The sequence below is a fragment of the Platichthys flesus genome, chromosome 16, assembly GCF_949316205.1.
Source record: "Platichthys flesus chromosome 16, fPlaFle2.1, whole genome shotgun sequence".
NCBI lineage: Eukaryota > Metazoa > Chordata > Actinopteri > Pleuronectiformes > Pleuronectidae > Platichthys > Platichthys flesus.
Genome location: NC_084960.1, coordinates 2,835,288 through 2,861,430, shown reverse-complemented (window position 1 = coordinate 2,861,430; position 26,143 = coordinate 2,835,288). Strand labels below are relative to the sequence as shown.

Below are 26,143 nucleotides of genomic sequence, written 5' to 3'. Positions count from 1 at the left end.
CTCTTTCAATCTGGGCCCTTGGTTCATACATGTGTGTGTGAATGAAAACATGAGTCATCAGTCCAGTAGATCGTCTCCATGAAGCAGAGGCAGTGGCTGCAATGTAAACTAATGGAGCAACTGCACCAGTTTGTTATATGTCCACTAAAAGGTTGTGTCCTCTGCTGCTCTCTCTCTCTCTCTCTATCTCATGCTTATACTTTACCCCAAAACCGATGTTTAAAAAAGGTTAATCTACTGAAGGTTCTCGCATATTTATAAACCCGAGTCGTCCACTTGTGGAGCTCCATCATCCAGTCGACCTCTTCGCTCTGCGTCCCAACCTCAACCCGCAGGAGAAGCCACATAAAGCCTGTAGCAGCAGTCAACCACAGTGACTTGTAAACCTGCAGCCGACCGACGCCGCGGCCCAGCGTGCGCCTGATGGCGTCGTGGCGTCCGCTCTGGTTGAATGCATCAGGTCAGGGTTCACTGGGAGGTGCACGCTGGCTGTGGGGCTAATTTGCTTACGAGGCGGGATTAATAATTTTGCGCCACGTGTGATGAAGAGCCTCCACTGATGCCTTCCCTTAAGTGGTGCTCTGGGGAACTAGCTCTCATATTGCTCCCTTCCTTTCCTTCCTTTCCTTCCTTTCCTTCCTTCCTTCCTTCCTTCCTTCCTTCCTTCCTTCCTTCCTTCCTCCTTTCATGCCATTGTTCTTTCGCTTCTCTGTGTTTTCTGCCTCCTCTGACTCTCGCTGCATCTTTGTGTCTGAGTTTCTGCTCCTTCTTTTCCTTGTTCTCCCTCTCTCTCTCTCTCTCTCTCTCTCTCTCTCTCTCTCTCTGCTCTCTGTCTCTCTGTCTCTGTCTCATCCAGATCAGAGTTGCACATCACCGCTGCACCGTCAGTGCCAACAGCAAACCTCCCAATCTGACATCACCGACAATAATAAGCTGTTTCCAAAAATACCCAGTCGTGCGTTAGTTCCGCTGTTACGATCTCCAATCAGGTCGCCTGCGTGTGGTCGCAGCCTTTGTGAGTTCTTCTCTGCGTATGTGTGTTTGTCTCAGTGACAGCGAGACGGACGCCGCCTTGGAACAGAGACAGGAGACACTTTACTGGACAGAAAACCAAACACAACCTGTACAGCTGCTGCAGCGCTGCTCAGCCGACACGTCTGTGTTGTGACATTCAAACACGACCCGAGAGGCGGATGAATATTTACTCTGTTCCCAAGATGTAGAAAAAGAAGAGACCATGCAGCACATGCGCGTCTGCAGCACACACACACACACACACACACACACACACACACACACTCTCACACACACACACACAGCGTATTATCCTTCCCATTAAGTAATAAGAGTTCTCTGTATGGAAGGGAAGCAGCGCTGGGAGTGAGTGAGTGTTGAGAACATGTCATGAATGTGTGTGTGACATTAGATGTGGTCCTGGAGGGCCGGAGCTGTCAGCGCTGAGCCCCCCCCCCCAGAGGACGGCAGGTCTATTTCTGCCCACTGACACGGTGGCGAAGCGGCGGACATGTGGTCGTACGCTGTCAGATAAATGCAGATCAGCTGATGGACGGAGAGGGCGACACATTAAAAGACAGACGGAGAGACGGAGAGACAAATTAAATGGATGGAAGGCAGAGTCCGCTTCACCGGGAGTCACGTGACCTGTGCCCCCGCAGCTGGCCAAAGAAGAACCATCTTTTAACGGCCATTTTTAAAAAAGAATAACAAGGCCGGTCAAGTTTCCCATCCACAAGTAAACAAACGCTGGTTCGGTCCATTAATGAGCAGCTTGTCTGAGTTAATCATCTTATCAATAACAGCAGTTTAATATCAGTGGGGCTCATTATCAAAATGTCAGCTCTGTTCTAATAGATGTTGTAATGGCTCTAATATTGTGTCAGAGTTTTTTCCAAAGGCTGAATAATAAAAAAAACACACATTGATGAATTAGTGTGCGTCGTGGAGGGAAGGGGGGGTGGGGGGGGGGGGGTGGGGTAAATCACTGTCAGGTCTGTTTGTGTGAGACAAACTTCCTTAGTCGGTCGTCCATGGAGAAATAAAAACTATCCAGGCACAGGTGCATCTCAAAAAGTCACAGTATCATGTTAAAATTCAATATATTGCATTTGAGGAAATTAACATTATACACATTATCATACACTATGTCCATGGCTGTTTGCATATTAACAGAAAGTTGACGGAGGGTGAAATGTGCCCAAGCACGAGGGATGACCTGCAGCCTTGAGCAGGTTGTCAAGCAGCCAATGGGAGAAGTTGGTAGAGCTTCAGAGACTGAGGCTGGAGTCGGTGAATCCAGAACCAGCAGAACAGACGTGTGCAGGACACGGGCCAAACACTCGTGGTATCAAGCCGCTGCTGCACCAGCGACATCAGAGACGTCATCCCAGGGCCGAGGAGAGAGAGAGCTGGGCAGCTGCTCAGTGGTGGGAAGTCGTCTTCACAAGATGAAAATATAATTTACATTTCATTTGGAAATCAGGGTCCGAGAATCTGGAGGAAAAGGTTCAGAAGCCAAGTGTGAATTTCCAGCCTTGCTCAATGGAGATACTGGATTTTTGAGTTTCACGAGCTTTAAGTCTTAATCACTGAAATATTCACTTATCGTGTTTCACTTTTTAAATTGAATAACCCCAAGAAATTCACTTTGTCCACGATCTGAACAGCTGATTGAGCCGCTGAAAGATGGTGAGGTCACAGGAGGAGACGAGGTGATGGACAGACGGAGAAGAGAGAGAGAGTCTGAGAGAGAGAGATCTATTGAACGTTCATAAACAGACAGATTGTCAAACGACAGATAAACAGACACAGCTCAACACAGACAGATGGACAAACACAGCCAGGTGATAGACGCTCCCTCCTCTCTCGTCTCTGAGTCACCGCACAGTGAGCGGCTGTGTCTCTTGGAGTGTGTTCAAAACATGAAGTCTCTGCTGTACCTCCACAGAATCGTCCCCGTCTCTGCTCGCCTCACCTTCCCTCCATCTGTCCCTCCTCTTCCTCCTTTGTCTCTCCATCGCTCCACTTTCCTCATCTAATCCAACTCACCTCTCTCGCTCTCTTACTTCCCACTTCCTGTGTTCTTCCTAATCCGTCCGTCTCATCCTTCTATCCTAGCGTCTTTCCTTCTTCTCCACGTCTCCTGATCTTTCTCTCTGTCCCTTTGCTGTCGTCCGTCCAGGTCTTCTCTCCGTGTCCTACGACGAGTGGGACTACGGCCTCGAGGCCCGAGTCCGCGACGGCGTGGCGATCATCACGATGGCGACCTCCACCATGATGATGGACCGCGGACCCCACACCCTGCTGAAGTCCGAGTGCCACGGAACCCCTGAAAAGAAGACCACCAGCTCAGGCAACCCCAACGAAGTGCTCAGGTGAGGCAAGCTGCACGGGGACCTCCAGGTCGATGTGAAAATATGATAACAAGAACAAGTGAGGTCATAAATGTGATGATACAGCTCTGTCCAGAAATTAACAATGTGTCCCGGCTTATTCACACATTTGATCTACGGGTGTCTGTTCTCAACCGGCCTCTGTTCGGCCTGTGGTGATGCTGGTTGCAGCTTTATTATCTGTTCACCTGTTTGTTAATAGTTGAGGTGAAGCTCGACTCAGGACGCAGAACCTGAACCTTGTGGAATTATTAGATTGATTTTAAGTTGTTGATTTGTTGCTCCAGTTCTTCAGCATCACACCTCCATCAGATTGAAGCAGCAGAGGCAGATGTAGCCTCATACCGTGGCTCACAATCCTACATTTCCCACAATGCAGCTCAACGGCGTCTTTAATCGGACAAATACTGGATTTTGCTGCATTTTCACCCTCTAACATGTTTTCTGACAAACTGGTGTGGTTGGTGGTTATTGTTTCCAGTTTATTCTGCTTAAGAATCATAAATAATTTTCTCAGGGTCGAGTTCATTGAGACATCTCAGTGTTTTTGGCTTCGAGCCGATTGGCTGGTGCTTGTCCATCGTCTCCCTCCCTGTGTTTTGAAACCAGCTCCTTGTTCACGAGCAGTAAAACCAGTTCACTTCCGTTCCGCCCTGAAGCTGCAGCTCCGTGGTGGACGATATAAAACTGGAGAGCAGAGGCCGAGCCTCTCAGCAGCGCTCTCCTTTGTTCACCCTTATTTATTTACAATTACACTAATGTCTCCAAATTAATGTGGCAATGATTTATGAACGTTAAACTGCTGCACACCAGGTCAGGTGCTGTGACATCATCGCAACCCACTGGCATACAGTGGAGCAGTGGAACCATGACAACCGTGGATGCAGCAGAAGCTGGCTCACACACACACACACACACACACACACACACACACACACACACACACACACACACACACACACACACACACACACACACACACACACACACACACACACACACACACACACACACACACACACACACACACACACACACACACACACACACACACACACACCACATTCATCCCCTGCATACTGTGATTACCCCTATGTAATAATATCGTACACACACACTGACACCCCCGTCCTGAGGATAATCCGGCCCCGCCCCCTCAGCTGTCCGGCCTTTTGAACTGGGTGTGAAGCAACAGCTAATTGGTCCCAGTGGCGAGTCCCATGAGGGATGAGCTTCAGAGCTCGGGACAATGTTACTGACACACACCCTCAGCCACTCGGTGTGTGTGAGTGTGAATGTGTGTACAGCTATATTACATTTCACTTTATCATTGTGAGATTGTTTTACTTATTTTACGCTGTTTTCCTGGATAATAATTTATGGATCTTGATTTAAACAATTAGGCGTATTTAGAGAACTGATTTCTATAAGTGTGTGTGTTGATGCAGCTTGATGAGTTGAAGGAGCTGTTTTAGTAATTGAAACAATGCAGAATGAAAACTGGATGTGTTGTTGGTTTAATTTAAATCTACAGACATTTTTTACCTTCTCACTTTAGCTACCATTTTGCTAAATTGTTTATTACAGTGGACATACACAATTTCACACACTCATAAATATCAGCCCTCTAAATGTGTAATGTAAGAGCTACTAATTATTCCCACTAAAATGATGAAAATGTTGGAAAACGCCAAATTTCATAATGTGAGAAGATGATAAGAACATGAAATCCGTGATCTGCACCAAAACTTAATGTGTTTCTTGAATGAACTTCAGTAGTTTATGTTTTATCTTCCTTTCAAATAGTCAGCGGTGAAAACATAACTTCCCTGGAAGAGGTCGAACATTTAGTTTTTTATTCTAAACCAAAATAAATAGGAAATCACCAAACTTTTCTCCCTTGGTTGTCTGTAATATAGTGTGTGTGTGTGTGTGTGTGTGTGTGTGTGTGTGTGTGTGTGTGTGTGTGTGTGTGTGTGTATGTGTGTGTATGTGTGTGTGTGTGTGTGTGTGTGTGTGTGTGTGTGTCAGTGTGTGTGTGTGCTGAGGAGATATTCAGCCTCACAGCAGACATCACTGTCTTGTCTCCTACCTACCTATAAGACTCAGTTACACAAGTGTGTGTCATTAATAACACAGACACACAAACACAGTCTCTCCACCATAGATGTGTTCCCTCACACCAGCACACAGCAGCTGGAGAACACAGGGGCCCTGCTACAGAAAGCTTTCTGGACGCCTTTGAGGGAAGCGGATCAATGTTCTGCTCCAAACTTAAACTGCGTCCTGCACTGAGGCTTTGTGTCCGCTCCAGGAAAGTCTTCAGAAGTGTCCTCAGCCTCTGTCCGCTGCGTGCTCCCTCCTTTCTGAGGCTTTCTGCATTTGTTTCACCGCTGCTCACCGCTCGGAGATAACAGTTTGCTTCATGGCAGCTTCTGTTGCCCCAGAATACAATTCCCCTGCTCGGCTGCTCTGTGATCTCTGCTCCATCGTGTTCTGCTCCTTTCTTCTTCTGTCCTCTCCTCCTCTTTCCTCTCTTCTTCATTCTGCCTCTTTATGCATCTGCTCTCCTCTTTGTGTTGTCCACTCCTCTACTGTCCTCTTCTTTCCTCCTCTGTCCTCGCCTCTTCTGTCTCCTCTCCTCTTCTCTTCTGTCCTCTCTTCTTCTCCCGTCTCTTCCTCTGTCCCCTCATCCTCTGTCCTCTCCTCCTCTTTCCCCTCTTCTTCTGTCCTCTCCTCCTCTTTCCTATCTTCTTCTGTCTCCTCTCCTCTTCTGTCCTCTTTTCTTCTTCCCTCTCTTCTTCTGTCCTGTCCTCCTCTTTCCTCTCTTATCCTGCCTCCTTTCCTCTCCTCTTCTCTCCTCCTCTTTCCTCTCCTCTCCTCTCCTGTCCTCTCTTCATCTCCCCTCTCTTCTTCTGTCCTCTCCTCCTCTTTCCTCTCCTCCTCTTTCCTCTCCTCCTCTGTCTACTCTCCTCTCCTCTTCTGTCCTCTCCTTCGTTCCACTCTTCTCCTCTGGGTGAAGACAAACATCTCATTATTAATTTCTTATGAGAGATTTTGTTTTTGACTTTTGACGCTTTCTGTTTTATCGTAGTTGTATTGTTGTTGGTTTTGTTCTGTGTTTAGGGGATGATGTAAAAAGGGTTTTTTGTTGTTTTGTTAGTGTCTCAATAAATCTCCTCTCCTCTCCCCTCTTCTCTCTCTTCTCCCCTCCTCTCCTCCTCTCATCTCATCTCAACTCATCTCCTCTCCTCTCCTACTCTCCTCCTCTCATCTCCTCTCCTCCTCTCCTCCTCTCCTCCTCTCCTCTCCTCCTCTCCTCTCCTCCTCTCCTCTCCTCCTCCCTCACCATCGTCTGCTCTCCAGACCTGCAGTCTTATAATCAACTCATCCGTGTGTGGATTAGATCAGTTGTAGGCGCCGGTGAGATCTTCGCCCCCCCCCGCCGCCTTAACTAAATTTGTTTGGTGATAACCTTTGTCTCGGAGCGTTCAATCAGGAGATTAGCATGTGGCCTACAGTCTATAGAGCAGCGCGGGAGTGAATGAGTGGCTGGCTGCCTGGTTTGCTGCTCGGTGGACTTGACACCCCCCCATCCCCCCCCCCCCCCCCCGGCTGCTCCAGCACCGAGCGAATCGATGGATGAGCAGATGAAAGATGGACAGAGAGAGGGAAGCGACTCAAAGCTCTCCTGTAGGATGGGAAAAGAAAACCTCACACTCTCTCTTTCTCTGTCTCCGGTGAATTCAGACGACATTTGTAAATTTTTCAAACAGACCTTTTAAAGGATTATTCATTAATAAATCAGGTGGAGTCACAAGTAATTCTCATTAAAGGGTATTTGATAGCAGGTAAACAAAGAAGAGAATCAACCGGGTGGAGAACAGGGTGGAGCCCCCAGTTCTTGCACCGTGTACTTCCTGGAGCACCTCCTCTTTTTGAATTCTAAATAAAATATCGTTGGTGCAGCACGTCCATCAAAGTGTGTGTGTTTGTGTGTGTGTGTGTCTCTGTGTGTGTGTCTGTGTGTGTCTGTGTGTGTGTGCTAGAAGAATAAATGAACTCTCAGTTTTTGATTCCATTCCCATTGATTTCCGCTCTTTCAACATCCATTTTTCTGTTCAGCCTAACTATCGTTTGTTCCTCCATCACTTCTCAGCCGCTCTGACATTTCAATCCATTACCCTCTTAACGATTGTGATTGTTTATCCCTCTGCTATTAGCTGTTTTAACAATTCACCTTTCAGTGTCAGTGATCTGCTTCAGCTGTTTTTACATTTAACGAAATGTTTCAACCAACTTTCTGGCTTTTTTATTTAACTGGTTCTAACTGGTGGGCGGTTAAAGACCTGCAGATTGGGAGTTCAGTTACCTGGAGGCTCTAGGGTGTGAATGGTTGTCCTCTCTGCACGTCGGCCCTGTGATATACTGGCGACCAGTCCAGGGTGTCGCCCCGCCTCTCGCCCAGTGTCAACTGGGATTAGCTCCGGCTCCCCCTGCGACCCTGGCAGGAGGAGCAGTAGACACATGATGGACGGCTGGATGTCAACTCCTCTTCCTGCTTACTAACAAGCCTTCATGGACTCTTATTTTGTCCTCCTGGTTTATTTTCTAAATCACATAAATTCTTCCCAACTGGCTGAGCTCCTCCACAGTCTGTCCACGTACACAGCTGCAGAAGAAGCCCCTGGTGGCATGAACTGGGAAGAGCAGGGACCAGTCTCTCCTTTCACGTTCATTCTGGGACGGATTTGGAACCACGACTTTTAAAACTTGAATCCCTGATAAAGAAAAGTCTCAAGCTGCAAAACAAATGTTGAAGGACGGGACGGGGGGGATTGGAGAGAACATATGACAATAATACACATGTTGGATTGGAACATGCATCGTATGTTTTAAGGCTCAGGATGAGATGCACATCATCTACATGTCATTCTGCTGCCGTGTGGTCACGCTCATCTACATGCCTCTATGGCCGCTCCACATTTTTGGCGGCTCCCTCTCTCTGCTCACAGTTTTCTTGTCCAGCCCTCGGCGCCTTCATGCAAGAACCACGAGAGGAGGACATGCCACTCCACGGAGTAAATTAAGTCCACTGTAGCCGGCGCTGTGACATTCCAGCTAATGCTACAGTACGAGCCTGACAAGTGAAGATAGCAAAGAAGAGGAAGGAAGGGAGCAGAGCACAGAGAGCCAGGGGGCGAGGGGGGGGGGGGGGGCAGAGAGAGGGAGAGAGAGAGCATGGGCGAGCGATACGCAGCAGTGTGAGAATCATGAGTTTGACAACACGGCCCTGACCTTGCCAGGCGTGGACAGGTTCCAAATGAGCTCGGAGCTGGAAAGGTGTCAAGTCCTTTTTTTTAAACTCGTGTAACATTTTTGAACTTCTGTTGCCTCAGTGAGGATTTCAAAAGAGTGTCAATGTGTGTGTGTGTGTGTGTGTGTTTGTGTGTGCTTTAATGTGTGTGTGCGGAACACTGTGAAGCAGCAGTTTCACTCTATTGAGCTGAGGGATGAGTGTGTGCCAGTTCGATGGATGGTGTGTGTCCACCTGAGTGTGTGTGTGAGTGTGTGTTTCTATTTTCCGACCCAGTATATAAAGGGCCATTTGAGTGTGTGTTTGTGGAGCAGGCCAGCAGGAGGCGTTACACAGGTGCCTGCTGGTGATGGAGCTTGATTAGAAGTAGGTCAGGACGCTCCTGCTCCGTCTCTCCAGCGTCTTCCGTCTGTCTTCTTCTCCTCTTTCACTTCTCTCGTTCTTTTTATCCTAAATCTTTCCATCTGTCTCTGCCGCTGAATCTCTTTTCCTCGGCTCAGTTTCTTTTCGGTGGTTCGAGCTCTCGTGGATCTGGAAAGATGATGACGAGGAATTATTATTTGTCTTCCTATTATTATTATTATATATTATATATTATATATTATATATTGAACTTATGAACTACTGAGGCACAAAATATAAAAAAAATGAAGTATCAATATTTCACACAACTCGTCCATTATTCACATCAGAGCATGAGATAAAGCGTTTCTGTGTCAGGTCACGGAGTAAGCATGGCGTGTGTGTGTGTGTGTGTGTGTGTGTATGTGTGTTTGTGTGTGTGTGTGTGTGCACTATGTTCTTATTTCGTCCTTGGATAATAGTAGAAAGGTTAGATTATCTGAAAAGTTCAGATTTGATTTTTGTTGAGAGGCTGTGGTTTGAAACCAGTGGAGGATGATGGGAGGCTGGAGGGTTGAGTTTAGTCTTTTCAGGCTTTTTCCTCGTTCTATTCACAAAATGCTCAGAAGACAAAAAAAACAAGAGAAAAGAGAAAATCGCCTCAAGTATATTCATTATCTCTAAAATGTAGATAATCCGATTTGTTCGAGGGCTTCCACTTTGGTTTCACTCCATGATCATTAATTTGAATTAATTATCTGTCTATCATTTGTCAAAAGTAAATCAAATCAGAAGCACATATCTAGCCCCCCCCCCCACACACACTCCCTCCTCTCTGAGCCTCTTGTCCTCTCTGCTTTCTTTCCATTAGCACAATTTATTACACTTAACCCGCTCAGCTGCAACGTCTGAATACACTCGCAGCTACCACATGATGCGCGCGCCCCCCCCCCCCCCCCATGCAGCAATGCTACTGTATGTTTGTCTGCCTCGGCCGCACACCACCATCTGGGGCACGTTATCATCCTCCATATAGATTCCTCCTCAACAAATCCAATAAGTACATTGCACCACAGTAATTGCTAAGGAGTGTAATTCATGCCTAATTCATGTCGGGGTTAATTTATTAAAAATGACTTATCAATATTTCACACAAACTCGTCCATTATTCACGGGAGAACATGCGCTCAAACGTATCTGTGTCAGGCCGTGGAGTTAGCATGGCAAGTGTGTGTGTGTCTCTGTGTGTGTGTGTGTGTGTGTGTGTGTCTGGCACTGTGTTGTTCTGATTTTGCAAAAGCAAGAATCTCCCTCGAAACAAAACCCTAAACGATAGATTATGTAAAATGTCTTTGATGCTCCACCCATCCGGGGTTCAGTGGCTGAAGGGGGCAGGGTTCGATTCTGTCGGAGCTGCTGCCTGACGTGGTCCGGTCGGTGTCGCTCGCTCTCCCCCTCCAGGTGAAGAGACAGATGCTGCTGGTGTGTGAGTTTGAATCCACCTGCTGTTCAGTACAGATGTGGTGTTCACCTCTGGACGGAGCTGGAGAGTGACGGGTGTGGGCGGAGGTGTGCAGAGCGCTCCGAGCGATGGACGGAGCATCATGGCGTCTAGTGGTTCAAACGGTTGCTTTATGGAAACACAGGGAGGCATCAAGCGACACACATCACCCAGTTCTCCCAGTAGCCCCACAGGAGAGGTTCCAGATGTGGTTAAAGTGTGTACATATATCTGTGAGGGTGTGAATGCTGAGTAACCCCCTCGCTGTGCCTCCTCTAACCACAGCAGGCCCATCCCCTCCCTCGCTCTCTTTGAATGCCACATCTCTCTCTCTCTCTCTCTCTCTCTCTCTCTCTCTCTCTCTCTCTCTCTCTCTCTTTCTCTTTGAATTCCACAATCTCTCTCCCTCTCTCTCTCTCCCTCTTTCTCTCTCTCTCTCTCTTTTTCTTTGAATGCCACCATCTCTCTCCATCTCTCTCTCTCGCGCTCTCACCATCTCTCTCTCGTTCTCTCTCACCATCTCTCTCTCATTCTCTCTCTCTCTCTCTCTCTCTCTCACCATCATTCTCTCCCTCTCTCTCACCATCTCTCTCTCTCTCCCTCTCTCTTTCTCTCTCTATCTCTCTCTATCTCTCCATCTCTCTCTCTCTCTCCCTCTCTCTTTCTCTCTCTATCTCTCCCTCTCTATCTCTCGTTCTCTCTCTCTCTCCCTCTCTATCTCTCGTTCTCTCTCTCTCTCTCTCACCATCTCTCTCTCGTTTTCTCCCTCTCTCTCACCATCTCTCTCTCTCTGTCTCTCTCTCTCCCGCTCTCTCTTTGAATGCCACCATCTCTCTCTCTCTCCCTCTCTCTCTCTCCCTCTCTATCTCTCGTTCTCTCTCTCTCTCTCTCTCTCCATCTCTCTTTTTCCTCCCACCCTCTGCGAGATTACCGTTACCATAGTTACGCAACAGATTGGCTTGGAAGTCACAGTGGTTGTGGGCGCCATGGCAACACACATATGCTTGTGTTTCGCTCGGGTTTCTGCCGTCACACACACATACACACACACAGACACACACTCACACACACACACACACACACACACACACACACACACACACAGACACACACTCACAGAGATGCGCAGACTCACACATTGCAGCATGTAGTGGTGGCTTGCTCAGTAAAGATTAAAGGGGGGGGGGGGGGGGCACAGCATCAAGTCATTTTGTAAATGGCTCATGATTTATGCATCAGGTTCTGTGCACTTTGTATCCGAGCCAGGGCTCGACAGGCCGGGGCACACGGGGCTGCATGACATGATATGATGCTGGATGAAGATCTATATTTAATACAGGAAGGAGGAGAAGAAGAAGAAGGAGAAGAAGAAGAAGAAGAAGAAGGAGAAGAAGAAGAAGAAGGAGCAGTAGTTGCTCCGTAATATTACATAAGTCGCTCCTGCAGAGATCAGTGTGCATAGACACAAAGAAACACAAGCACTTGTGTTAGATTATCATATTTGTGTGAGGCATCCATTAGGGCCCCCCCCCCCCCCCCCCCCCCCCCCTTGGATGTGATTGGCTCCAGCAGGCGTCTGAGAGGAGTGAAGGTGAAACAGTGAGAGTGAGAGTTGGAACGTTAAAGTCGACCCAGTCCGTTGTTCACGTGCCCCACAGACACACACACACACACACACACACACACACACACAGCTACACACCCGCTTGTCGTTTATTTATTCATCTTCATATACTGTATATGGCGTGCATGGTTTGGAGGCAGTGTTTCCATGGAAACAGCCACACAGCGAGCGAGCGAGAGAGAGACAGAGAGAGAGAGCTGGAAGGAGAGAGAGTGCAGTGTGAGGGAGTGAAAGAGTTAACAGATGGTGTGTGTGTGTGTGTGTGTGTCTGTGCGTGCGCGTGTGTGTGAGTGGGATGACAGAGAAGTGATCTGAGTTCACCTGACATAAACATTCATGTTCTCATATACACACACTTACACACTCCCACGCACATTCGCCATAATCACTGCAAGAGAAAAGTGTGTTTCGCACATGTGTGTGTCTGTGTGTGTGTGTGTGTGTGTGTCTGTGTGCGCCTTTGTGTTTTTTTGAAGAGCGGTGAAATGATTTCACCTGACAGAAACAATGCTGCTTTCTCTCAGTTTCTCCTCTTACAGCACACAAGGCACTAAACACACACACACACACACACACAAACACACAACCAGTATTTTTTGTTACATAAAAACTTCATCCTCCTTCCTCTGCCTCCTTTCTTCATCCCTCTCTTCTTTGTAATGTTTCGACAGACGGACACGGCCAGACCTAAAAATCAATTGATCTTTTAGCTGATGTAAGCAAATAGTTGACATTTTCATCAATTCTTAACGAGTCGTCCACGTGTCCCGTGAGATCATTTGTTCTCCCGCTTCATGCTCCATGAGCCATGGTTACACAATAGTGTGAGACATCCAATTAATTTAGTTTAACTTGTACATAACAAAAGATTTTTCATTTAGAACTATGTGAATTTTGAATATTCCAATAAAAAGAAAAGTGTCCAAGCAAAGTTGAGATTCAGGTCAAATTCAGACATTCAGATTTGTTGCTGTTGTTGTCGTTATTTTGTTGACGATGATCTGATGGTAAGGATTTAAATTGTATTGAGTTTTCCTCAAATCATCAAATCATCTCATTCACCCGGTAATAGAAAAGCAGGGCTGACATCCTCCTGAAGCACGTTGAGGTTCTTTGAAAATCGGCTGTATAAATAAAAATTGCCATCGCCCAAAATAAACCAACATATCAATGAAACTTTGATGTTCGGGGGGGAATTGAGCCGTTGAACGAGAAATGATGTGGAGCCACGGAGCAAGTAAAGTGTTTGTGAGCCGAAGACGATGAAGACGAGGAGTCCACGTCTGAACGAGTCTCTCTCTCTCTCTCTCTCTCTCTCTCTCTCCGATGTCTCCCTCCACAGGTACCTGATGAATGTGACGTTCGAGGGACGTAATCTGTCCTTCAGCGAGGACGGATACCAGATGCACCCCAAGCTGGTCATCATCCTGCTCAACAAGGACAGACAGTGGGACCGGGTGAGAGAACATGTGTGTGTGTGTGTGTGTGTGTGTGTGTGTGCACGTCTGTACTTCAAATTTTAAAGCAACCCGCTCGTACGTGGCCTTTAAATTCCTCTGGTCGTTAAATAACACGTGAAGAATGAATGTTGGTGTTTTAGCGACTCAGCTTTATTCTGAAAGTTCAGTCCCTGATTGGTCCACGAGTCTTTGTCTCTCTATCTGCATCTCCTATCGAGTGATTCACACTTTTTAAGCATTTGAAGCCTTAAGCTTTACGGGCGCTGCTCTGATTAGATGTTATCAGCGAGGCAGAGGTGCCTTTGAGCAATAAACTGCAGCAGCGACTCCGGAGCGGCGTTGTGCTGAGACTGCTTCAGGAGTCCACAGCTGTTCATCTCAAAAGTTTGCAAAGCTCCTTTCATATTAAACATGATTTATGTATTGTTCTTAAAAAATGTATGATTCTTTTTGGAGGTTTTTAATCGACCCTAAAAAGTTATCAAAGGAATTCTGTTCATCAATTATCGACAGCGCGTTTCCTTTGAGGGCTGGAGCCAATCCCGGCTGACACTGGGCGAGAGGTTCACAGGTGGCCGGCGTGGCTCGGGGCCGATGTTCAGAGATATGATTCACATTAAAGGGGACATATTATGAAAATTCCACTTTTGTAGTGCTTCTACACGTTAATTTGGTATCTGGCATGTCAACCGTCCCAAAAACTCTGGAAAAAAACAACTCCCGCGATTTGTTGTGGTTCCTCTATATCAGAAACGATACGCTAGAGTGCGTCGAATGGGATTACGACCGAAATAAACGTCATAGTCACACCATGCCCATGTAGGGAGTCTCACTACATGGGCTTGGACGAGCGAGCTAACGCTAGCCAGGGGCCCCACCGGCCTGGTTAGCTCGCAAGCTAACGCTAGCCGGGGAGCCGAGCTCACAAAACAGGTCAATCTGAGGAGGGCTGTTTCAGACAGGGTAAAAAGCTGCCGTTTGAAATGATCCTTGTGGTATTTTGACCAAAATATGTTACAGACATTTCATTAACACCCCAAGGAGCCATATCAACTGTGGTGAAATGGGCATAATATGTCCCCTTTAATACATAACTCAAATGATCCTAAGGGGAGGAAACCATCGCAGACACGGGTAGAACATGCAAACTCCACAGAGAAAGACACCGGCTGGGTTCATGCTCATCTTTCTGTCTCATCGTACTTTACAAGGCTACAGCACAAAAGACATGCATTATAAGATAGAAGGATTTGTGCTTGGAGAAGTTAAATATGCACATGAAGCTGCACGTCCTGTGTCTCACGTCCCCCCGGTTGCACAGGAGTGTCTCTGTGAGGACGACCTTCTGTAATCAGAGACGCTGGAGGAGCTTGTGTTTGCTGAAATCTGCCACCGTTTGACTTTCAGCGGCTGTGTGTGTGTGTGTGTGTGTCTGTGTGTGTGTAAGCTGCGGTGTGTTGACAAGGGGCCGATGCAGTTATCAGAGAATTTGTAGTCCGGTGAGACTGTGAAAAAGTTAATGTAGCAGGACCCCTCAGGTTTGGATGTGCAGCTGAATCACGATGAGGCCTCGTTTATCAACTCGTATACGCTGAGCAGGTTCTCACCTTCACGCAGACATCGATCACAAATCGTAGATGTTTCTCATCCATCTGTTTGTCCACTTCAGAGATGGACCCAGATTCTCAAGTCTGGTCAGCTGCGTCCCTTTGAAAGTCCTAAAGAATGAAAGAGGAACGATAAACGTCATGAAAGGAATCGTCTGGATCTACTGGAGCCACAGGTTCTCAGTGATGAAGGGTCGGGTGACATCACACACTAATGACCTGGATTAGCTCCATAATATTTAAAATATGTTTACCTGCACTACCTCTGTTTAGGTTTGTCGTTTTCATCAATAACAAGATAACAAAAGTCAAATATATATATTGATCTGATGCTTCCACATTGTGTAAACACAGTGAAGAGATGTAACACAACCTCATCTTAAACCGCACAATTCACTCAGCAGCATGAATCAATCTTTACACTTACAAAATATAATGTTTTGATCATAATTTATCTTGATATAGTTGTTGTCCAGCCCTAGATTGTAGAAATGCATATGATCAGCATAGACACATGGTTGTGTAGCCTGGTCCTGTTCCCTTTCCCAGGATTACCAACCCCAGCTTTAAATACATAACCCAGACTTTATGAGCTGTAAACTTCCCTCTGATCAAGTGAAGGTTAAATTAATCAGGTTTGAAGACGCTTGTTGTGCAGATTGTTCAAACCCCCTGAAACCGACAACCTGACGTGAACCCGACGCTCGTCACCACCTGCACAGTCGCCCCCCCAGCCTGCATCTGTGTTTCCTGGCGCTCGCCCTCCATTGTGTGTCTGCCTCCTGCAGAACGACTGCTCCGACTCCTCCTGCTCTCTATTCTCAGGATTTCTCTCTCTCTAATCTACATTCTGTCCTCTGATCAGAGAACAAGGTGAATCGCTCCCCTCCTGTCTCCTCTCTTTCTCTCTTTCTCCGCTCGCCGCCTGCACCACCTCCTCTCCCCCTCTCCCTCCCTCCCTCCCTATCTCTCTCTCTCCCTCCTCCAGCTCCCTCGCTCATGTTTAATTCTTAGCCTGACTTCCAGCTGAACCACTTTTCTTGGATCCTAATGAGTTCCAGCTCCTACAACCATCCCTCCACCTCCCTTTGAAGTAGTGTGCAGACTCTGTAGTGTCCAGTCCCGTTTACTCCCCTACAGGCTGAGTTTTGACCCTTTACTACCCCCCCCCCCCCCACCTTTCTCTCTCCCTCTATCTCCCTTTCACTCTCTCCCTCCCTCCTTGTCCGTCTCTATCGCTTACTAACACTTGTGCGGCTCGGAGAAGGCTGCAGGCTGCATTCTGCCCAAGGGATACACAGGCTCAGCTTGTCCACTCCGGGCAGCTTTGCCAACTTTGTGTTCCCTGGGGTGCTGTGTGTGTCTGTGTGTGTGTCTGTGTGCGTGTGTGTGCATTTACATATTTAACAAGTGTGCAAACCAGAGTTTACACACTTCAGCCACAGCTCCCCGTCCTCCCCTATCCTCCATTATAGCGTGTCCAATGAACTCATGATCCATATCCGTGTCGGCACGTGTCCTCCCCTGGATGAAAGGGGGACGTGCAGGACACCGGTGGAGGAGGAGACGCCGGCCGTCCTCTCCAGGTTCCGGTTCATGTGACCGGCACCGGGGGGGAAATTGACTAATTGATGATGCTCCTTCAGTGGAGTAGATCCATGAGGATCCTGAGGGTCCTCCAGACCTGCAGCTGGACTCTCCTCTTCAGAATCTGAACGAGCTCCGTCTCTGCTTCTCTTCCTCCATCGCACAGAAACTCACTTGACTCTTTTGCTCCATTTATTCTTCTGTGCCTCTCTCCCCCTCCGCCAATTGTTCTTTGTCTTGTTTCTCTTTTTTTCCCCCTCCTTTAATCTCTCCATCCACTTCTCTGTCTCTGCTGTTTCTCTCCCCAACCCGCTCTCTCCTCCTGATCTGAATTCTGCTCTTTCCTCCGTTTCAGTCTCGTCCTTTACGTTAACCTTGCTCTCATTCTCCACACTGGGTCCCAGTCTGCTCTCCTCTTCCCCTCCCCTCCTCGCGTCTCCTCTTCCTCTCCTCTCGTCTCCTCCTAGTCTTCCTCTTCTTCTCCTCTCTCCTCTTGTCTCCTCTTCCAACCCCCTTCCCTCTTCTCCTCTTGTCTCCTCTTCCTCTCCTCATCTCCTCCTAGTCTTCCTCTTCTTCTACTCTCTCCTCCTCTCCTCTTGTCTCCTCTTCCTCTCCTCATCTCCTCCTAGTCTTCCTCTTCCCCTCCCCTCCTCGCATCTCCTCTTCCTCTCCTCTCGTCTCCTCCTAGTCTTCCTCTTCTCCTCCTCTCTTCTCCTCTCCTCTTGTCTCCTCTTCCCATCCCCTCCTCTCTTCTCCTCTTGTCTCCTCTTCCTCTCCTCATCTCCTCCTAGTCTTCCTCTTCTTCTCCTCTCTCCTCCTCTCCTCTTGTCTCCTCTTCCTCGCCTCATCTCCTCCTAGTCTTCCTCTTCCCCTCCCCTCCTCGCATCTCCTCTTCCTCTCCTCTCGTCTCCTCCTAGTCTTCCTCTTCTCCTCCTCTCATCTCCTCTCCTCTTGTCTCCTCTTCCCATCCCCTTCCCTCTTCGCCTCTTGTCTCCTCTTCCTCTCCTCTCATCTCCTCCTAGTTTTCCTCTTCTTCTCCTCTCTCCTCCTCTCCTCTTGTCTCCTCTTCCTCTCCTCTCATCTCCTCCTAGTCTTCCTTTCTTCTCCTCTCTCCTCCTTTCCTCATGTCTCCTCTTCCCCTCCCCTTCCCTCTTCTCCTCTTGTCTCCTCTTCCTCTCCTCTCATCTCCTCCTAGTCTTCCTCTCCTTCTCCTATCTCCTCCTCTCCTCTTGTCTCCTCTTCCTCTCCTCTCATCTCCTCCTAGTCTTCCTCTTCTTCTCCTCTCTCCTCTTGTCTCCTCTTCCTCTCCTCTCATCTCCTCCTAGTCTTCCTCTCCCTCCCCTCTCTCCTCCTCTCCTCTTTTCTCTTCCTCTCCTCTCCTCTCTTGTCCTCCTCGTCTTCCTCTCCTCTCCCCTCCCCTCCTCTTGTTTCCTCATCTTCCTCTTCTACTTACTCCCCTGTTGCTTTATTGGCAGACAGACGATTCTCGACAAGAAAAGGAAGCAAAAGCCAAATTTAAAAATGAGATGTCTTTTTGCAAACAAATATACAAACGTTGGCAAATGTTTGCAGTTATTTCGATGTGGAATTAATTCCAGTGGATTCCTGCCCAGTGACTCATTTCATGTATGTTACTGATGCGTTCTCAGACTGACTGGATTTCAATCTCAGACAATAAGTCTCCATGTCTGAGGTTTAACAATTCAAAACACAACATAAATCTGTGTTTGCTTGTTTTGTTGCGTCTCTCTCTCCAGGTGGGCAAATGGGAGAACGGCTCCCTGTCCATGAAGTACCATGTGTGGCCTCGCTATGAACTCTATGGGGGGGCAGCGACCAGGGAGGACGACCACCTGTCCATCGTGACACTGGAGGAGGCTCCGTTCGTCATCGTGGAAGACGTGGATCCGCTGAGCGGGACCTGCATGAGGAACACGGTGCCCTGCCGGAAGCAGATCAAGACACTGTGAGGCTCAGAGCTCAGATCCTTCAGATCCTAGAACCACAATGAAAAGAACCTGATTCCTCTTGAGTAGATTGAACAGTTCATTCTGATAAAGGCAGTTTTTTCTGTCTCGTAGATATATCTACTCTAGTAATGACCAAAGTAGGAATGATGTTGATTTCCAGTGTCTTCACAATCAATTACAATTAATTCCAATTAACAGCTCAGAAAGACGCACATATATTTATGATTAATATATCTATCTCTCTGTCCGTCTGTGCAGTAACCAGACGAAGGACTCGGGGATCTACATCAAGCGCTGCTGTAAAGGTTTCTGCATCGACATCTTGAAGAAGATCGCGAAGACGGTGAAGTTCACCTACGACCTTTACCTGGTCACCAACGGCAAACATGGCAAGAAGATCAATGGGACGTGGAACGGCATGGTGGGGGAGGTGAGGAGACCAAACTCTGTGTGTGTGTGTCTGTGGCGTCCTCTTCTTGTGTCTTTGTTACTAATGTGTGTGTCGGATCCAAAATAGAATCGAGTCGCACAAGTCGACTGAAACCCTTACTCAGTGGGGGGATGTAAGAAAGTACATTTACTTCTTTACTGTACTTAAGTGCATTTTTCTTGTGTCTGTACTTTACTTTAAGATTTATATTCAGGTACTTTTTACTTTTAGTCCACCACAGTGTATCTACTCTCGTCATATTCTATCTTGTCCTGCCACAGTTACAAATTTAACCCAAACATTTTTTACACTTCTCATAAAAGAAATAGCTAAAATAATAATAAATAAAACTCTAACTTGGCGTGTGTGTCGCCCTCAGACATAATGAATTAGTAGACATCGGGGAATAGGCTTCTCTCTGGAAGTACTTTTACCTTTAGTGTGTTTAAGACAAAGTACTAACTTACTGTTACTCAAGTAGAAAAGTTAAAGTGATACTTTCACTTGAGTACATTTTTGTCTATTTATCTGTACATTTACATAGTAAAATGTTAGCACTTCCTCCACCACTCCCCTTATTGTCAGATTTCACAGGTTAACACAGGGTCATTAAAGAAAGAGTCAAAAATAAAGCTGTTAATTTAACGCTGCCATGTTAACAAGCTTTAAAATAATGCCTCAATAGAACCAATAACTCAGAATTTATCTCAGTAAACTCCCTCTACTGATATTGCTTCATATCTGTCGTATTTGACATGGGACTTAGATTAGATTAGACTCATTATGCTCTTAAAAAGTCTTAAATCTAACATGTTGAAAGCTGCAGAAACGCTGTTCACAGATGAAACCTCTGCACAAATGATTTGATCTCGTTTGAAAGTTGTTGGCAAATGAAACCGACGCATGAATCACACTTTGCGGCTCCATCTTCTAATTGCTGGCGTTACTGCTGTTTAACGGGCGATTTGAAACCCTCCGGGCCGTCGGAGCGGCTGCGTGACTCGCCTGAAGACATCTGCAAATTTGGCAAAACATCAGGTGAGGAGAGGAGAAGGACTTCTTTCCTTCTGCTCGAGGTCAGGACAGAAAACCGAGCGAGCTTCCAGTGCACAGAGGTGACGGGCTGCTGCAAGGGTGGACAGTGAGTTTGGAAGAGACTCTAGTCGGATAGTAATTAAACAAATTGTCTGAAAATGGCTTAAATCTGTATTTTTGTAATGTTTGAATAATCCTGCTGAGAGTAGAGTATTGATCCAGTGTGTGATCAGTGACCTACGCTTCATCTAGCTTCTATAGGAGCTGCCCTGAAGCTCTCCCTCGCCCAACCCTCGTGTCACGCTCCTCACTCGAGGGTGTGCACAGTTCACAATCCACCTCTGGGCTCTCAGCGCTCTCCTTATCGACATTGGTCCCGGGATAAGGTCGTTGTCACTTCTCATTCTTCAGCCCGGGAGAGCGAGCTGCACTTGAGCTGTCTCTCTTCGGCTCCTGGTTAATGAAGGAGCAGGCAAACAGATCGATGAGCCCCTAAAGGTCACAGGTGGAGAACACGCCGCCGCTCTGTCGCTCTTCAACTCGCCGTGACTCCTCTGTGTGGACGCTGAAGTTTGAACAACCTTCACCAGTCACAAGCAAGAGTCTGTGACGCGTTATTTAGTTTTTCTCACACTTGCTGTTGAGTTTACACTGAAAACGGCTCATTAATCTATTTTGTAAAGGTATTGAAGTGATGTCACGAGTGTTAGCGGTGGGGTCACCTGTAAAAAAGAAAAAAGAAAAACTATCACCGGACTAAAAGCTCCGTAATGTGCCGTCTCCTTTTCACCTTTACAGATGAACGGTCATTAGGAGGAGAGAGAGGGACATTTGTCTAAACCTCCCCTCTCTCTCTCTCTCTCTCTCTCTCTCTCTCTCTCTCTCTCTCTCACACACACACACACACACACACACATGCTTCATTGTAGTTGAGGCTTTAAATCTGCATCAAATAAAACCATCTTATGTTCCTCCGCGTTTGGATCTCGGCCCAAACTACAGTATATCTCCCACTCTTAATGGAGCGAGATCACACACAAACACACACCGACAAACACACACACACACACACACACAACAGGACGTGCTTGGACACACTCGTGGACACTCAGCCAGATCACTGAGGGCCTTTACTCGATTTGCCCCAGCTCGGAATGACAAAAGATCAAGAAGAAGAAGAAAGAAGAAGAAATCAATGAGGACTTTGAGAAGCTCTCTACATATTTCATCCTAACTCAATTCTGACCGTGTCACATTTCATTGGCTGCTCTGACCCACGCTGCCCCGCACGCTCCTAATCCGAAATATTAGAGGCAATAAGCTTGGTTACATGAGTTTGAACTCGCTGGCAGAGACACACACACAAACACACAAATGCAGACCCTCGCACACTCATTCTCAGTAACACCCACATGGGTCACTTTCATAACACGGAGAGAACAAGTCGTAGGAGGGAGATGGAGAGAGCGAGCGGGGAGAGAGAGAGATAGAGAGGAAGTGAGTACACTGCTGGATGGACTCGTTGTCTTCCCTGGGGAGACGTTCACACACACACACACACACACACACACACACACACATGCACATCCATACTTACATGCTGACGGAACAAACAAGACAGAGAAGTTACACACGACGTACACACAGACACACACACGCAGACACAAACACTTGGAGATAATGTGCAGAGTAGATGTGTTATATTCTCTCTGCCTGTAAAGGTCCACTTCACAGGTGGAGAACAAAGGTTCGCTCGCTCCTCGTTCTCACCGTCTTTCTCTCTGGATGACTCATTGTATGCACACAAACACACACAAACACACACAAACTCACTCTCTAACACTTTGAGTCACACACCCCTTATTAACTGAGTGAGACAGTCTCGTCCCAGTTTACCCCCGTGCTGGGCTGTAGGGCTGTAAAAATTGGGGATAAATATATTACCTGTGCTGGGGCGCTGAGGGGGGGGAGGCCGGTAGGGGAGGGAGGGAGGCCGGTAGGGGAGGGAGAGCCATTGGGGTGACTATTTCGAGCAGCCATGACCCAGTGTGGTAACCCACTTTCCTTCCGTCTTTCTCGCTCTTTCGCTCCCCTGGCGAGCGTCACGAGTGTCCACTCTGAGCGGGTGTGTCTGTGTGTGTGTGTGTGTGTGTGTGTTTGTGTGTAGAAAGTGTGTCGGCCTCCCGTGTCCACCTGTCCAGCTCCCTCTTTGTCTCCAGTGTCTCCACGTTCAATTATTTCTCCACGTTTTCTTTAAAAATGCATCCGTTCTCCTTCAACCTGTGTTTTGGAGATTTCTGAAATTTCTACACTTTGACAGCTGGTGAGTGAAGTGACTGAATCTGCTGCATGTTACACACGTGGTCATGGAAATGTTTCCCTCAACAGTCGTGATGCTGAGGTGCATTGTGGTCAGTGGACAAGTTACAACTTGTAACCAAAACCTGATATTTACTCTTAATTAGAATTCAGACTGAGCAACAGAATCAGAATCAACAGTCCGCTTAGTAAACCACATTTAAATCCACTAGATAATTAAATATTATGCATAATCCTGCTGACTTGAAGTCAAACAATCCAACAACACAACTGAACTGAAAACAGAAACTGACCCACAAACCCAGGGGACGTCACAGCCGCCGTCCTCAGTTACGTTGAAGCGTTTGCACGTTGCCCTTTTAGACGTTAAGGTCGAACGTAAGAACGTCCATCTTTGTTCCTCGGAAATAAACATGAAGAATCAGCCACATTTAGAACGATTGCACAATCACCTTGAAACACACTGATGGCTGTGATATTCTATTTTTATGCAGTTTTTTTCTCTTTAATCTATTTTTAACTATGTTGACTCAATTTGTTGTTTTGAGTGTTTTTGTTGCCACAGAGCAAAAGAAGTTCCCCCGCAGGGAAAAGCTTTTAAAGTGCTTCATTACCATGAGCTGCTTTGGTAGATTGATGGAGGGATGGAGGGAGGGAAGGAGGGATAGAGGGCTTGATGGAGGGATTGAGGGATGGAGAGATGGAGGGATGGAGGGATGGAGGGATGGATGGATGGATGGATGGATGGATGGATGGATAGTTAATTGATGGTTAATTGATGTTTAAATGATGGGTGGATAATCAATGGTCTCTTCTGTTTTCCCCCTCTCGCCCCAGGTGGTGCTAAAAAACGCGCACATGGCCGTGGGCTCCTTGACCATCAACGAGGAGAGGTCAGAGGTCATCGACTTCTCCGTCCCCTTCATCGAGACGGGCATCAGTGTGATGGTGTCCCGGAGCAATGGCACTGTGTCGCCCTCGGCCTTCTTAGGTGAGGAACACGAGAGCGAAGGACGAGCCTCACGACCCTGATTTGAGATTTTTATCAATATTTGAACTATGCTGGTAAAACAAAACATGAAATTAGGAAATGTCGGCATTCAGCTATGACACCAGACATTTTTTAAATTATTTTCCATTTTGAAAATGAATATTTGTGCCATATTGAAGGAAAGAAGATTTTATTTGACAAGAATAAAGCCTGAATTGAGAAGAAAGGGGTTATATTACTAGAATAAAGTTGTAATTTAATGAGAAAGAAGTTATAATATTACGAGAGTATAGTTTAATATAAGAATCCAAAATAGTTATTTTTGGAAATAAGGAAGAAGCAAGGAGAACCCATGTCCTCTCCCTCGGGATCAAAAATCCTAATGACCAATATGATTAAAAACTAATAAACCTTATGATAATGTGGAGCTTATCAACCAGCGATGATTTTAATTCTCAGAATTCAGCCCCGATACTAAAACTCCAGACTGGTTTCAGAGATTCTGTGGAGTTAATTTAGAAGCTATTTAAGTATTAAGTTTATTCTCCTGAGAGACTGAGAGTGTTGGACAGATGTTCATCAGGTGGACGTCCACCGTCGTCCTCTGAACGTCCCCCTCCGTGATTCAGTGGACACACGAGTGATCAGAGCCCAGTTTTGTGTTGTATTGTGTTGTGTGTGTGTGTTTAATGGAGCAGGTTATACATGATAATATGGCTAACTGTTTATTTATTCTCTCCTCTGCTCCCTGTCCCTTTGCCCTCTTCTATTTCCTACTCCCACTCCATTTCTCACTCTTCCTCCCTCGTCTCAATCTGGCACGCTGCATTTGCATATCTCTCTCTCTTTTTCTCTCTCTCTATCTCGCTCTCTCTCTTGCTTCATTTTCTCTTCCTCGCTCTCTCCCTGCCGCCCTCGCTCTTTTCTCCTCTTCCTCACCCTCTTCCTGATGCCTCATCCCCATCTTCCTTCTCTCCTTCTCCCCCCCTCTCTTCTCTTTTGCTTATCTCTGTCCGTCCTCCCTCCATCCCTCGCCTCCCTTCATCTCTCCCTCTCCTCGCTTCCCTCTCTCTTCCCTCCAGAGCCCTTCAGTGCGGATGTGTGGGTGATGATGTTTGTGATGCTGTTGCTGGTGTCAGCAATGGCTGTGTTTATATTCGAGTACTTCAGCCCTGTGGGCTACAACCGCTGTCTGGCTGACGGCAGAGGTGAGAGGCCTTCGCACAACACACACACAGACACACACACATACACACACACACACACAGGCAGTGTACCTGCACCACTCTTTGAGGATTGAGATGTTAATCCATGCAGACACTCTTCTCCCCTCCTGTAGCCATGCTGCTGCCGCCCTCGTGTCTCTCTCTCTCTCTCTCTCTCTCTCTCTCTCTCTCTCTCTCTCTCTCTCTCTCTCTCCCCCACCCCCCCCCTCTCTCTTTTTGCTCACACCAGATGTGAGGTGGAATTTAGAGGTGAAATTAAACCACATGCTTGAAGTTTCACTTTTGGTAAACGATGAGTCATACTCGCAGCTTTGTGTGGCTTCACTTTTTCAAAATTTTGCAAACAGAAAAAAATTTTAACAAGTAATTTGCATTTACCATTTTGAAGGAAGCGTGATTATGTTTTTTTACGTAACAGAAAACGTCAGTCAACTCGAGCTGCACTGATCAAATAATTCCAAAGCTGCAAAGTTTTTCCTGTCTCCTCCTTTTGCGTATCAAAGCCTCTGCTGCCTTGCGTCAGTGGCTCTGCCTGTGGATTCAAACCTTCTACCTCCACAGCATCCACCTGTAGCTCATTTCAAACGTCAGTCGTCTGAATTAAAACTTGTTTAATGATCCTCAGCTCAAGTGTTGGTGAATTATTAAAGTCTGGTGCCACCCACCATGTTTAATCCAACACATTGGGCCAAACAAATCATGGAGCATTAGCATATTGTGTAGGAGACAGGATTGTGTTTTGATCCTTTGAAACCAAGTTTGAGCTAAATTTAATTTAAATTAGATATTAGATATTAGATATGGAGGAAATATGGCGGCTGGCTATTCAGTTCTTTAGTAAAAGAAAGTGTTTGATGGTTAAAGTTCAAATTAGAAATTATAATTTAAACTAAAATATTGAGGTTTTTCAGGTAAATGCAAACAATAAGACTCTGGATCATCTCACACAAACACTGTGTTCAGCCTCCATATGAAAACCAGACGCGTCCTCACTGACCCAGTGACTTCATCCTCCTCCTCCTCTTCCTCTTCCTCTTCCTCCTCCTCCTCCACGCTGCTCTCTCTCTCTCTTTTATAACCTTTTACAGGTGTGTTCCTCTGCTTCAGTGCTGCTTCCGTCACACCAGTCATTTGCATTCATTTCCATATTTCCCCAAAAACCACAAGTCAGCTCTGACAGCGAGACTCTGGTTTTCTGTCAGATCTCCGTTGGCAGAAAGATAAGATTTTAAAATCAATCTCTTCCCTCAACTCTGACGTGGCTAAATATAGACAATGGCTATCTCTCCTCCTTCATCATGTTCTGAAGGAGATGCAGTCCTCC

The 26,143-nt window shown here is 46.8% G+C and overlaps 1 protein-coding gene across 1 annotated transcript in view; it reads left to right on the top strand.

Annotated features, from left to right (window-relative positions):
* grin2ba (glutamate receptor, ionotropic, N-methyl D-aspartate 2B, genome duplicate a) overlaps positions 1 to 26,143 on the top strand; it is a 44,098-nt gene that overhangs the window by 3,455 nt on the left and 14,500 nt on the right. Inside the window, exons 3-8 of the mRNA XM_062407676.1 lie at positions 3,200 to 3,392; positions 13,537 to 13,651; positions 18,606 to 18,814; positions 19,077 to 19,248; positions 23,440 to 23,593; positions 24,676 to 24,801. Coding sequence (XP_062263660.1) covers positions 3,200 to 3,392; positions 13,537 to 13,651; positions 18,606 to 18,814; positions 19,077 to 19,248; positions 23,440 to 23,593; positions 24,676 to 24,801 — 969 coding nt within the window. The remainder of the gene's footprint in view (positions 1 to 3,199; positions 3,393 to 13,536; positions 13,652 to 18,605; positions 18,815 to 19,076; positions 19,249 to 23,439; positions 23,594 to 24,675; positions 24,802 to 26,143) is intronic.